General features: G+C 41.4%; 3 protein-coding genes across 5 annotated transcripts; 2 read left to right on the plus strand and 1 right to left on the minus strand.

Moving 5' to 3' along the window:
• The first annotated feature begins 2,888 nt into the window (after positions 1-2,888).
• Positions 2,889-4,135, plus strand: LOC135264992 (phospholipase A2, minor isoenzyme-like). Its single transcript, XM_064354153.1, has 4 exons — positions 2,889-2,997; positions 3,092-3,242; positions 3,378-3,511; positions 3,903-4,135. The coding sequence occupies exons 1-4, from the start codon at positions 2,949-2,951 to the stop codon at positions 4,019-4,021; spliced, it is 453 nt and encodes a 150-aa protein (XP_064210223.1). The 5' UTR covers positions 2,889-2,948; the 3' UTR covers positions 4,022-4,135.
• Positions 4,136-4,297: 162 nt separating this feature from the next.
• LOC135264988 (hepatic lectin-like) lies at positions 4,298-9,046 on the minus strand. 3 transcript variants are annotated; one of them, XM_064354146.1, is made up of 9 exons: positions 8,916-9,046; positions 8,205-8,219; positions 7,866-7,949; positions 7,322-7,405; positions 7,074-7,169; positions 6,712-6,768; positions 6,350-6,489; positions 5,809-5,921; positions 4,298-4,575 (listed from the first exon to the last, which is right to left on the minus strand). In XM_064354146.1, exons 3-9 carry the CDS (start codon positions 7,945-7,947, stop codon positions 4,422-4,424), a joined length of 726 nt encoding a protein of 241 aa, XP_064210216.1. In that variant the 5' UTR covers positions 7,948-7,949; positions 8,205-8,219; positions 8,916-9,046; the 3' UTR covers positions 4,298-4,421. The 3 variants fall into 3 exon arrangements, with proteins under 3 accessions (XP_064210216.1, XP_064210217.1, XP_064210215.1); XM_064354147.1 differs by lacking the exon at positions 8,205-8,219; XM_064354145.1 differs by lacking the exon at positions 8,916-9,046 and having other exon boundaries at positions 8,205-8,289.
• Positions 9,047-10,685: 1,639 nt separating this feature from the next.
• LOC135264999 (cytochrome c oxidase subunit 6A, mitochondrial) lies at positions 10,686-12,283 on the plus strand. The gene is made up of 3 exons (XM_064354159.1): positions 10,686-10,846; positions 11,485-11,627; positions 11,946-12,283. The coding sequence occupies exons 1-3, from the start codon at positions 10,744-10,746 to the stop codon at positions 12,033-12,035; spliced, it is 336 nt and encodes a 111-aa protein (XP_064210229.1). The 5' UTR covers positions 10,686-10,743; the 3' UTR covers positions 12,036-12,283.
• The last annotated feature ends 60 nt before the right edge of the window (positions 12,284-12,343 follow it).

Raw genomic sequence — 12,343 nt, forward strand, 5'->3', positions numbered from 1 at the left:
AATCCTCTTCGCTGTTTTGCTAAGCTAGAACTGGAACACTTGATAGTGGAGAATAGGAGCAGACGCATATGTCCCAGCAGGCTTTGCATATGAGAAAATAGCAGCAGTGTGAGAGAAATTAGGCGAAATGATGATATTGCGTATTTGAAACAATATGTTTTAGCAGAATGGGCATGTAGGTGAAGGTTGACATGATCACAGACTATAGTGCGAAGTAAATGAAGTGACTATGAGCGAGCTTAGTAACAATATGTTTTAGCAGAATGGGCATGTAGGTGAAGGTTGACATGATCACAGACTATAGTGCGCAGTAAATGAAGTGACTATGAGCGAGCTTAGTTTCCTTGTCGAACGGTATATATAACAGTCGGTATAAACCGTTAGTCGTTAAAGTGGAGGGTTAAGTAACGTGTGAAATCTATTACACTGATGTGCTTTTGTCATGTTCAGTACTAGTAGTTATAATTATGAGTGAGTCATGATTTGAAATGTCCTGTTTTAATGGGGAGTTGCAGAACGTATACGTAGTAATTGTTTGTATGTGGCTAGATAGAGAACAGGGCGAGGTAACATGAATGTAGAAACATGGCGTTTGCTGATAAGAAGGTTTTGTACGGTAGCCAAGTGAAGAAATATAGTTAGTAGAAATGGCACAGTGGTGAACTGGTGTAACTTTTTAATAAAAGGAATACATTTGCCGTCATGAAATGCATATGGGTGGCCGTGAGTGAGTTTTGGTAAAGCAAATATAAGCGTAAGAAAACGTTAGTGTAAAAGAGGAAATGATCTGCCTGAGGGCGAGGCGGGATTCAGTCCTTCAACCGGAGGTTTACCAGTCTGACTTTGTTAGTGCAGCACCATGACATAGCTATGCAATGCGTGAAATATCATTAGCAAACCTGTCTGTGGTTTTAAAGAAGAACACAGGCCAGTAAGCACAGAAGAGCTCCCGTTGAATCCATATGGCTTTGCAATATTGTAGCCGGTTAATAACTGAACGTGCAGACGGTACGTCATAATGCAGTGTATACGTTCGGTGAACGGCGGGTAGATATGGTGCAAAAGCAATAATTGAGAAGTAGTAGACAATTATTAGTGAGGGTAAAAGCAGGTTAAAGAAACGCGTTCCTAGCTGGGCTTGAACCTACGACCCTATGTCCCCAAGACTAACCTTGCCCACTAGGCCACAGGCAGACTAGCTATTTAAACTGGAAATGTTTCAGAGTAAAAAGGTGTGGGTATTTTGCGTGTGTATGCCAGTTTTTGATTTGGTCGTGTAGGTGAAGATTTGGCTGGTGTCAGTAAAATGTCCAATGGGGAGACATAAGCGGCAGGAAAAATAAGAAGAAGAAGCAGAAAGAGAAGAAGAAGGAGAAAATGCAAAATCCCCTTAGTTTGGGGCTTTATGGTGTGGACGTGTGAAGCTGTTTATGAAATCTGTCTGTTGAAATGGGATCAGAAAGTACAGAATTTAATGTTTTTAAGGGCTGAGTGTCTGTGGCTGTTGTGGTTATTTCTGTGGGGAACCCTGAAAAGTGCCAAACTCTCGGTGCTGTATAGGTATGGGGCATGCCCCCGCCTAGGCGTAACTTGGCGGGATGGCATACCTGCCATCCCAATTACTATTGAGTAGGCTGCTTCATTCCTGGTTCAAGAAGTGTAATTGGAATAGTATTTATTGTGTCTGTTTTCGACATCATGGTGACCTTGCTGGCTAGCTAACGAAGATGGCTTCCCTTGTTAGATAACGTTAAGTATAACGTTACATAAAGACCTTTAAATAACTTTACCGTAGACTTTATCCTCCTTCCTCTGTTTAGTTTATCTGCAGATTAAGCTGCTATTTTGTATCACAAACTAAACACCACGCTGCTCCAACCACTCGAGGCTTCCTTTTTTCGTGTGTGTGCTGTTAGTCTGATGAAGTTGCTAAATCAAGTGTTCACCCTGCTGGTTAACACCTAGCTGGTATACTAGCTGTTCCATAGTTTTTGATAGATATTGTTAGTGTAATTGAGAGTCAGAAAGCTGAAAATTTGCTTACTTGTTGCTATTGTTATCGAAGCAACTAATTGTGTATATTAGATAACTAACTATTTGATTATCTAGCTAGCTTGCCTCATCTGGCTATAGTATGCATCTTGCTTGCAAACATACTGTATTCTTTGAGCACACAGCACTGTGTATATTTGAGCATATACTTCCATCCAGAATGCTGCTGCCCACCCGGTCTTCTACCCACCTAAATTATACCCTACCTAAATTCTCATGTGCTGCACCACTTTTGAAGACCTTTTGGTGGCTTCCAGTGGCTGCCAGCATTCAGTTCAAATCACTCATTCCGGCATATCAAGCTGCAGATTGTACTGGCCCTTCCTATCTTCAGAGAATGAATGGACCGTACTCTCAGAATGTCCTCCCATCAGCTGAGCTCCTGGTGGCCACTCCTTGTGGCCCCAGCTCTTCTTCTGCCTTCTCTCCCAATGGTGGAACGAACTTCCCCAGTCAGTCAGGAAGGTAGTTTGATTTCACTGGCAATTTTCATCTCTGAACTCAACTTTTAAAATGATACCTTTATGTTTCTATCTAATAGAAATGACTAACCCTTCTTTATCTCACAGGTTTGGACCCAAGCACCTTGACAACAGCACAAGATCATAACTGTATGTATATCTATTTTTTAAGGTGTTTGTTTACCATGTAAACCAGTCGCTTTGGTTGAAAGCATTTGCTAAATGCTTAATTTGTAATTGATTATGTGTGTTTTTATGCATACATGAACATGTGAATGTGATTGCATGTATATCTTTACTGTGTGTGTGTGTGTATTTGTATGGGTGCATATGTCCTCATGTCCCCTGTATTTTTATCTTTCTGGCCCGCCCCTCAAGGTTAGAAAGTAGTATAAAAGTTTGCGGGTTGGATAAATTTTCTTTCCAACCATCAAAATGGCTGCTCTTCGCACGCTGCTCCTCCTGACTGCTGGGCTGTCTCTGGGTGAGTAAGTAAAGCAGAGCTCTGGGACATTTATGTAAGTGTAGTATAGAATCAGACATCATCTGAGTCCCGTGTGTTCGGACATGTCTCTCAGCATTGGCAGATGCAGACCTCAAAGCGCTGTGGCAGTTCAGGAAAATGATCACCTGCGTGCTGCCTAACAGCTGGCCAGCTCTGGACTACGCTGACTATGGCTGCTACTGTGGGAAGGGCGGGTCGGGCACCCCTGTCGATGAGCTGGACAGGTCGGAAGTGCGCACGAGTGCTTTGTGAAGACACTCTCAAGTGAACGCCACCTTTGTTCTTCCCATTCTAAAATCAGATTGGGTTGGAATCAAAGGATGTGATTGGTCACTGTAGGAATACTTTGTGTGTTCCAGATGCTGTGAAGTGCACGACAGGTGCTACTCAGACGCTATGCAGCATGAAGCCTGCTGGCCCATTCTCAACAACCCCTACACCGAGATCTATGCCTACGAGTGCGACAAGGAAACCAAGACCATCACCTGCACAGGTGTGTATCCCCTTCAGTTTACATCCTCGATACCATTCACATACAAAACATTGAGAGTGTGATGCTTTCTGTAGATACAAATACTGCAAGACGCTGCCATTAGTCTTACTGTGTGTATACTGGTACTTGTAATGCATTATTCTGGAAGGTATGCACACCTGAAACGAAAGTGCTGTACCCCTGTTTGAGATAATTTTGCAGACAGTAATTCTAATAAATAATGGTACTTCTAAACAGTTTCAACATGCAAAAATTAAGCTGACAAGGACAGGGGAATCCAAAAACTACAAAATGACTGCTTTTTTTGTTTCGTCTGCCCTTGCCCCTCCCTTCTTGCATCTGTTGGTTCTTCCTCCGTCCTCTGATTCATTGTACCCATGCTCTCTTTTAGACAAGAACAATGCGTGCGAGATGTTCATCTGTGAGTGCGATAGACAGGCCGCTATGTGTTTCGCCGAGGCTGAATACATACCTGAGCACGAACACCTCCCTAGTGACCGCTGTAAATAACCCTGGAACATTTCAGGAGGGACACCCATCACCCCCAGGACCGTAATCCACAGCACTGGAATTTAGTGTGCCTCTTTGAATCAATAAATTGTAAAATAAAATTAGTTTTGGTGCTTTAGTGTGTCATTGTGGAATGATTTTACCCCTAGTCCTATTCAAGCAACAATCCAAAACTCATTGTTTTGTTTTATTTGTTCAAATTCTGGTGGGCAGTCTTCTTCAAATAAGCTATTTTTGAGTAATCCTGCTGATTAAAATATTGACTTAAAAGGCACATTATTAGGAATTGACCTTTTATTTACAAAGTAAAGGGACACTGGTAAGCAGGTTGACTCACAAAATGTTAGTTTCTGGTTCAGCACTCACACGCCTTCAACTGATGAGCGCGAAGTAACTTGTATCACTTTCCCTTCTGCTCACACGCGTAGCGATAGCGCTGGGAGCAGTCCGCGTCATTCCACCGAGGCTGATCATACATGCTCATCTGGAGCTGGCCACAGTCCTCCCCATTCAGAGGCACTTCCCAGTCATCCGGCTGCCCTACATCCCAGAAACTAAGGAGGGAGTGAGAGAGAGAGAGAGAGAGAGAGAGAGCAAAGAGAGAGTGGAGATAAGAGAGGAGAGAGAAAATACAAACAAATGCAACTGGGCGTTGACACGGGTTTTTGTGCTGAAATGGCTGACAACAGAAAGTGTGGCTGCAGCTGTGAATATCTGAAGCCTGATTCTCAATAGAGATGGAAGGGATAACCTAATTCCAAATTAGTTGCTTACAATTTCATAATGTCCAAACATTCTATAAAAGATTTAGGAAATTATAGAAATGCTAAAAATTGTAAACCAAATAGTGGTGGTATAATAATTCAGACAAGTGGGGTTGCTTTTCTTCTTCTGAGAGGGCATTACAGTCCTGAGAGAACTGGCAGACACAGAAAAAGCTGGGTAAATATGTCCTAATGTCACCCTCATGTGAAGAGCCTGGAATTAGACCGCACTGTTAGAGGAACTGTTGCAATACTGCCGCCTACAGGACAAACACCCAAACAAAGGACAGACTGGGTCCAAGGCCCTAAATCTATCAATAAGGCTGTAAGGAAACACCAGCCAATCAGCTACCACCACACAGCAGGCCACTCCAGTACATGTACCATGAGAAAACACTTCCATGGTCGGTGATTAAAACATGACAGCATTATAATAAAAAAATTGGATAAATAGTGTGATAAAATAATCATAAAAAAGTAGTCTGGTCACTGAGAAGAGCAGAGGCAGCTGTCAAGAAAGGAAAGTCTGTTCATACATTGTGTTTAATAAGAGCCTTAGAAAAAATTGTAATTCATCATAAAATATGAATAGCATAAGGGAAGTAAGAGATTTTACTTCCCTTTAATGAAATTAAATCACACTTTCGTAGAAAACCGTCCCTCCTAACACAACAACAAAGTTTCCCCACTTCAGGGAGCTTTGTGTGCTTTCCACAGGAACAAGAAGGAAAACAGGTTCCATGAGATCATTTTGACACGCTTTCAACTTTTAAGAAAGAAAATATTGTATTACAGCTCATGTATCGCTGTTAGAAGCACAGCTGTAAAAATTCCGTAATAACAGCTACCAGCTTGCGATTACCCAAGGGACAATCATTATGCAACAAGTGCGCTTGCACATTCAAGAGAACTGGATTGAAACAGTTTTCCCTATTGTCCAATGCAAAACAGATTTGGTGGGGTGGGATGATAATAGCAAAGTAATGACTATAAAGCCCCTCCCCCCATCATGCATCAACTTACTGTGGAGTTGTTAAAAAGTCAGTTCCATCCACCCAGCTCCAGTGACCCTCCTCTCCTCTCTCCACCAGTCCAATCCAATAGCTTGTCTGCTGCACAACATCGCCAATGAAGTCCTAAGCGTGGGATAAGATTGCATTAGATACATTACTCACACTACTCAGTGTGTTGTTATTATTATCCATCCATCCATTATCTATATCCGCTTATCCTGGGCAGGGTAGTGGGGGGGTGCTGGAGCCTATCCCAATTGTACGTTGGGTGAGAGGCAGGAATAAATCCTGGACAGGTCGTCAATTCATCACAGGGCACACACACCATTCATTCACGCACTCAAACCTATGGGCAATTTAGAGTCTCCAGTTAGCCCACCTGCATATCTTTGGACTGTGGGAGGAAACCGGAATACCTGGAGGAAACCCACTTGGACACGGGGAGAACATGCAAACTCCACACAGAAAGGCCCAGGCGGGATTTGAACACAGGACCTTCTGTTATTATTATTATTATTATTATTATCACCCAGCTGGCTCTGTCCCATTACCTGCTCATCTGCATTGTTGATGACCAACAAATGTGCCCTGTGCTCTTCGCATTTTGCCTCTGCACCGTGCCAGTCATCCCTGTCAGAGGACAGCAGATAACAGCTGCCTTGGAAGAACAACCAGTCTTCATCACAGGGCCCTAAGAATACAGAGGAACACATGGAGGACTGTTAGACACTGTTGCAAATATTCTGCTTCCAGAACAGGTATTTAACGGATCATGAATATCCATAAAAGGCTATGTTGCTTCTTGAGCAAGCAGCAAGCAATGCAGAGCTTTGTATTTGCATGATAGGCATAACATGTGTGAACACATTCACATGGTGAAACCTGCAGAACTATTAGTCACTCGATCAGTTACCTTGCTGTGGAACCATGTGTTCGTGGTGATTGGGGAATAGGTCTGAGATTTGAGCCTCTGTCAGGGAGAGAGGGAGAGAGTCAAGGCAACATAATGGATTTGCAAATGGAGTCATTTAGGTGGGTTTGCCTCAGGACACTCCTCCCCACCATGTTTTAATTTCATACAGCTGCACAGCCTGTCATGGTTCATTTTTTACTTATTTACCAAGCAATCCCATTACAATTTTGCTTTAGTAAAAAAAATAAGGCATTACTGCAGGCTAACGAAGAAACTGATTGACAAAGAGAAGGTGTCGTTCTTGGGTGTACTTTTAAGTGTATCTGTCCTATCAAGGCCTTCCCCTAGGTTGCACCTCTCACCTGCCTTGGCGAGTCTGCTGAGTGGTTCCACCAATGACAAATTCATTGACATGAGCAGAAGCTTGATATCAGAAACCTCTTGGTGTAGCTGAGCAACTGAGGGAAGGAAATGACAAAGAAAGATGAAAAAAATGTTAAAATAAGAAAGAGAAAATACAGGATAAGAATAAGATTTTTATGTCACATTGAATTTAAGGAAAACATTTGTGTACTGTACAGCAAGTGCAGTAGTCTACAGTATATCTTACACTTGAGTCCAGTAATAAGCACCAATATCAGTAGGAGAAGCAACACAATCCCATACAGTAAGTAGGTCAAAGTCAACCGCTTGCCTGAGAGACAGAAACACATTGAAATTAGTTCCAATCGAGCTTCATTTTTATGTCTTCATATATTGTAAATGCCATGTTTTGTAAATACGTATGAACACTGATTTAACACTGATCATTTTACTGTGTATAAGGACAATTTCATTCATACATTGAATTTCAATTAATTTCCTGAGCAGAATTGAAAGTAAATTCCCACCATCCTTGCTACTATTACAATAATGCAGTTTTTCTCTGATACAATCCCTAGATACATTTCACTATCCCAGTTGGGCTGAAATTAAGAAGGAACTACAATAATGCATTTCTGTTAACATCTTTGGTGCTGTGTCCATTCTATATAACAACTTGTATAATGTAAGATCATCATTGAAAACATCATTGAGAACTGTGTTTACACAAAATTTATTTTGGTTTATATATACTTTCAAATTAGATTTGAACTCTGAGAGTACAATCATACCTCGGTAGAAGACTATTTTTTGCCCCAATTGGTTATTGTGTTGCTCAGGCCCAGTGAATTGATCATATCCATCGGAATCCATCACTGTAAGAGATTGTTTTTTTTTTTGTTTTTTTAAGGTAAACCAAATACAGAAGCTATGGGAAATGACATCTGAATTTCTATTCCCTCTAAAATGGAGTAAAGAAATTCATTATACAATAACCAGTGTAATTACAATAATGCTAGCAATATTGCAGTAGCTAAAAATACTGTAATTTCATATTAAAATGAATTGTGGGAGGTGGAAATTGTGGAATTGGGAGAGCTTGACAGTGACAGGGTAATAGCAAAGATTACCTTTAGACAGGACAGCTTGACAGCAACAGGGGAGAGCAGAGCCAATGAAGAGACACATTAGTGGGAGAACAGACACTGTGGACTGCTCCAAGGACACGGCCCGATCATGTTGAATATTAAACCCTCTATCAACAATGTCTAATGCATGTCAACCTTGTCAACTCTGGCACACAAAAAAAACATAAATTTGGAGATGTGTCAAGTTACGACTTACTTCAAGTTATAACTCCACTGTCTTTATTAATGTAATCTACATGAGAGAGAAATAAACAACAGACACACACACACACACACACTTACACACTTACACACAGAGGTCTTTCACGTTGCCATTTTAGGAAACAACAATCTGACAGATCCCAGAAATCAGAAAACAGAGAAATTGACTTAAAGTGTCCATGTATAAAAAGAACAAAGTAACAGAATGACCCCTAAAAATGTTTATCAAACACCTGCTTTCTCTCTCTCACACACACACACACACACACACACACACACATATATACACACACACTGATTCTACATATTTAAATAAATCAGGATTTTCAGATAGCAAATGCAACATAGCATTTTTTGATAACTATTCTTACATTTCTTTTGCCTCATATGTTTATTGTTGAAAATACAACAGTACTTTAAAAATGAACTGTATGCTAAATGACCCCTTGCTCATCCAGAAAGTTTCTCCTACAGCTTTACAATTTAACTTACCTCTTCACCAGCCTGTACATCTGTCAGTCAGGTGACAAGTTGTCTCGGGCTAAGTTCCACTCTCTCTTTCTCTCTTCTGTATCTCTAAGCCAATCCTTAGTTCCACCGCCTGGTCTCTTAGCAATATTTGACTGCCAGTCATTTTTTTGAAATGTGCAAACAAAACAGAAGCACACGCTGCAGAGAATTAGCCAAATCATATTAGCAGAAACCATCAGGGAATGAACAATTGGTCACCTGCTTGCATTTAAATGGTCTGTGTGAAAAATATTTTTAAAAACTAAATAAACAAACAAACCACAGCCTACCTGTCCCACCATAACCTGTTCTCATTGCTGGTCAGTTGCTGTGTGTGTGTGTGCATACATTACATTATATTACAGGCATTTAGGAGACACTCTTATCCAGAGCAACTAACACAGCATTCTATATTTCAGCAGCATTATCTCAGAAGACTGCTTCATTGACTAGGAAATCCACTACGTGATCAGCCAAGCCTCAGCTGCCTCTTTGCACCAAAGCTGCCATCTACAAAACGGTCTGTCTCACCACTCTTCTTTACAGCTGTGAAGCCTGGGTTACCTAGCGCCACCACATCAAGGACCTTGAACGCTCCCACATAAGATGCTTGCAGCTCATCCTAGGAATTAACTGGTGTGATCATGTGTCTCATATACATTAGCACAAGCTAAGGGGGGGGGGGTGGGGTGGGGGTGGGGGGGCACGGTGGTGCAGTGGGTAGCACTGTCGCTTCACAGCAAGAAGGTCCTGGGCCTTTCTGCGTGGAGTTTGCATGTTCTCCCCGTGTCCGCATGGGTTTCCTTTGGGTACTCTGGTTTCCTTTCACAGTCTACAGGCATGCAGGTTAGACTAACTGGAAACTCTAAATTGCCCATAGGTATGAGTGTGTGAGTGAATGGTGAGTGAATGGAACATGTGAACATCCATCCATTATCTTATTGTTTATTTCTGGTCAGGGTCACTGGTGGCTGCTGGAGCCTATCCCAGCATACATTAGGCGAGAGGTAGGAAAACACCCTGGACAGGTTACCAATTAATTGCAAGGACACACACCATTCATTCACACACTCATACCTAAGGACAATTTAGACTCTCCAATTAGAAACATCAGCATGCCTTTGGATGTGGAAGGAAACCGGAGTACCAAAATGAGGTAACCCACATTGACAAGGAGAGAGCATGCTGTCTCCACATAGCCAATTTAATTTTACAGCATTTATTCACTCATAAACATACATATCAGTACTTAATTCCTGTGTCATAATTGTGATCTAACACTCAAGTGTCTGTTTATAATATATTAAAAAGAGGAAGGAAATGTCCATTGTTCCAGTATATATCATTCAGCTGAAGAATAAAGTAGCCTACTTGTGGCGTTGAATTACTAGTCTATGTACGGAAGCTTAAACCATGTAATTCTCCTTCGCCCATTACATGTAGGCATATCTTTGATGGCTTCTATGTGGCTTTGTCCCACTAAATTTAAAATGAAATGAATCTATACTTTGGTCAAGTGCTGGTACAATAGACTTTTTTGCCATTCACTTTTTATTAACAAAAATAGGATACAACGCATTGAAACAAGTCACTCAACCAAAATTATACAGAATAACGCGTGATTAATTTCAAATATGAAAAGTAATAAAAACGAGAAAGAAAAAGAGAAAAAAAATACTAGGGATATAAACGCAAAGAGACCATACATTTCTTTGCACAACGCCAGAGGGCACTAGTGACACGTTTTTCAACAACTCGTCCTACCACGTCACTTCCTGTTCCTGTGTACTCTCTCATTCGGCAAAAGAAGATGGCGGCTTTCGGACGAATTTCACAAGTTCTCTATCGCTCCACTTTGACCCAGACCCGGCGTCAGCTCTCCGCTGCAGTGCACGGCGAGGAGCACCAGGCTGGTAAATATAATTACTATTGAGTACTTCACTCCTGGTTCAAGAAGTATAATTGGAATAGGATTTATTGTGTCTGTTTTTGACATCATGGTGACCTTGCTGGCTAGCTAACGAAGCAGGCTTCCCTTGTTAGATAACGTTAAGTATAACGTTACGTAAAGACCTTTAAATAACTTTATCGTAGACTTTATCTTCCTTCTTCTGTTTAGTTTATCTGCAGATTAAGCTGCCATTTTGTATCACAAACTAAACACCACGCTGTTACAACCCACTCGAGGCTTCCATTTTTCGTGTGTGCTGTTGTTAGTCTGATGAAGTTGGTAAGTCAAGTGTTCACCCTGCTGGTAAACACCCAGCTGGTATACTAGCTGTTACATAGTTTTTGATAGATATTGTTACTGTAATTGAGAGTCAGAAAGCTGAAGATTTGCTTACGTGTTGCTATTGTTATCGAAGCAGCTAATTGTGTATATTAGATGACAAACTATTTGACTAGCTAGCTAGCTTACCTCTTAGCCTGATGTGTATTGACACACGTATTAAAGAAACCCATTAGAGATGGATTTGTTGCAGTTAATTATTTTAAGTGCCCTAACCCAAGGGAAAGCAGCACTGTCCCTCAGCACTGTCCCCTTTCTTAGCCCGCACATGGAAGATCCTGTCCTTTGTGGTGGCCCTTCCTGGAGTGGCTGTGTGCATGCTGAACACGTTCCTGAAGATGCAGCACCACAGCCATGACCATCCAGAGTTTGTCGCCTACAGCCACCTGCGCATTCGCAGCAAGGTAAGCTCTTCAATGGACAGTCCCGTGTGTGTGTGTGTGTGTGTAAAAATGTGGCACTGCAGTAGTATAATGCCTGTCAATTGTGTCTGCTGTAATAAGGTGTATCGATGAGAATTTTTTTATTTTTACAATAAGTGGAAATTGCTGTGTTTATGCAAATTGGCTGGATTTAGTGCTGTTTCATGGTGAACACAGTGCTTTTTGTGTGAGGAATGCCTATGCCTTTCAATGAGGAAAACCACACAAGTATTTGTATGTAAAGACACAGTTAAGAGGAGTCTCTCATTACTTTTTTTTCCCTCCCACATCCCTCCTCAGCGCTTCCCTTGGGGTGATGGCAACAAGTCCCTCTTCCACAATTCTTCTTGCAACGCTCTCCCTGATGGCTATGAGGAAGATGAACATTGAACTTCTCTCCGTACAGTGAAAAACGGCTCACTGTCCCGGGACCAGAGCCAACCTTCCGTACTCCCCTGGTTTGCAGACCAGTGTCCGGACCATACCACCTCAAGCAGTTTACTGCCCTCTTTAAATTGTGTTTACTTGATCCAGTGTCTTTACTCAAGACACCCTATTCAGTAGTTACATTTTTTGGTCCATGTACACAATGTTTGTTCTAACTTATCCTAAATAAAATAATTCAATTATTACTGGAACATTTGAATTTTTGATTTTCTGAGCACAGATGGGAGATCCATGTGTTCACTATTAGTTTT

Source organism: Anguilla rostrata, chromosome 10, assembly GCF_018555375.3.
Source record: "Anguilla rostrata isolate EN2019 chromosome 10, ASM1855537v3, whole genome shotgun sequence".
Taxonomy (NCBI): domain Eukaryota; kingdom Metazoa; phylum Chordata; class Actinopteri; order Anguilliformes; family Anguillidae; genus Anguilla; species Anguilla rostrata.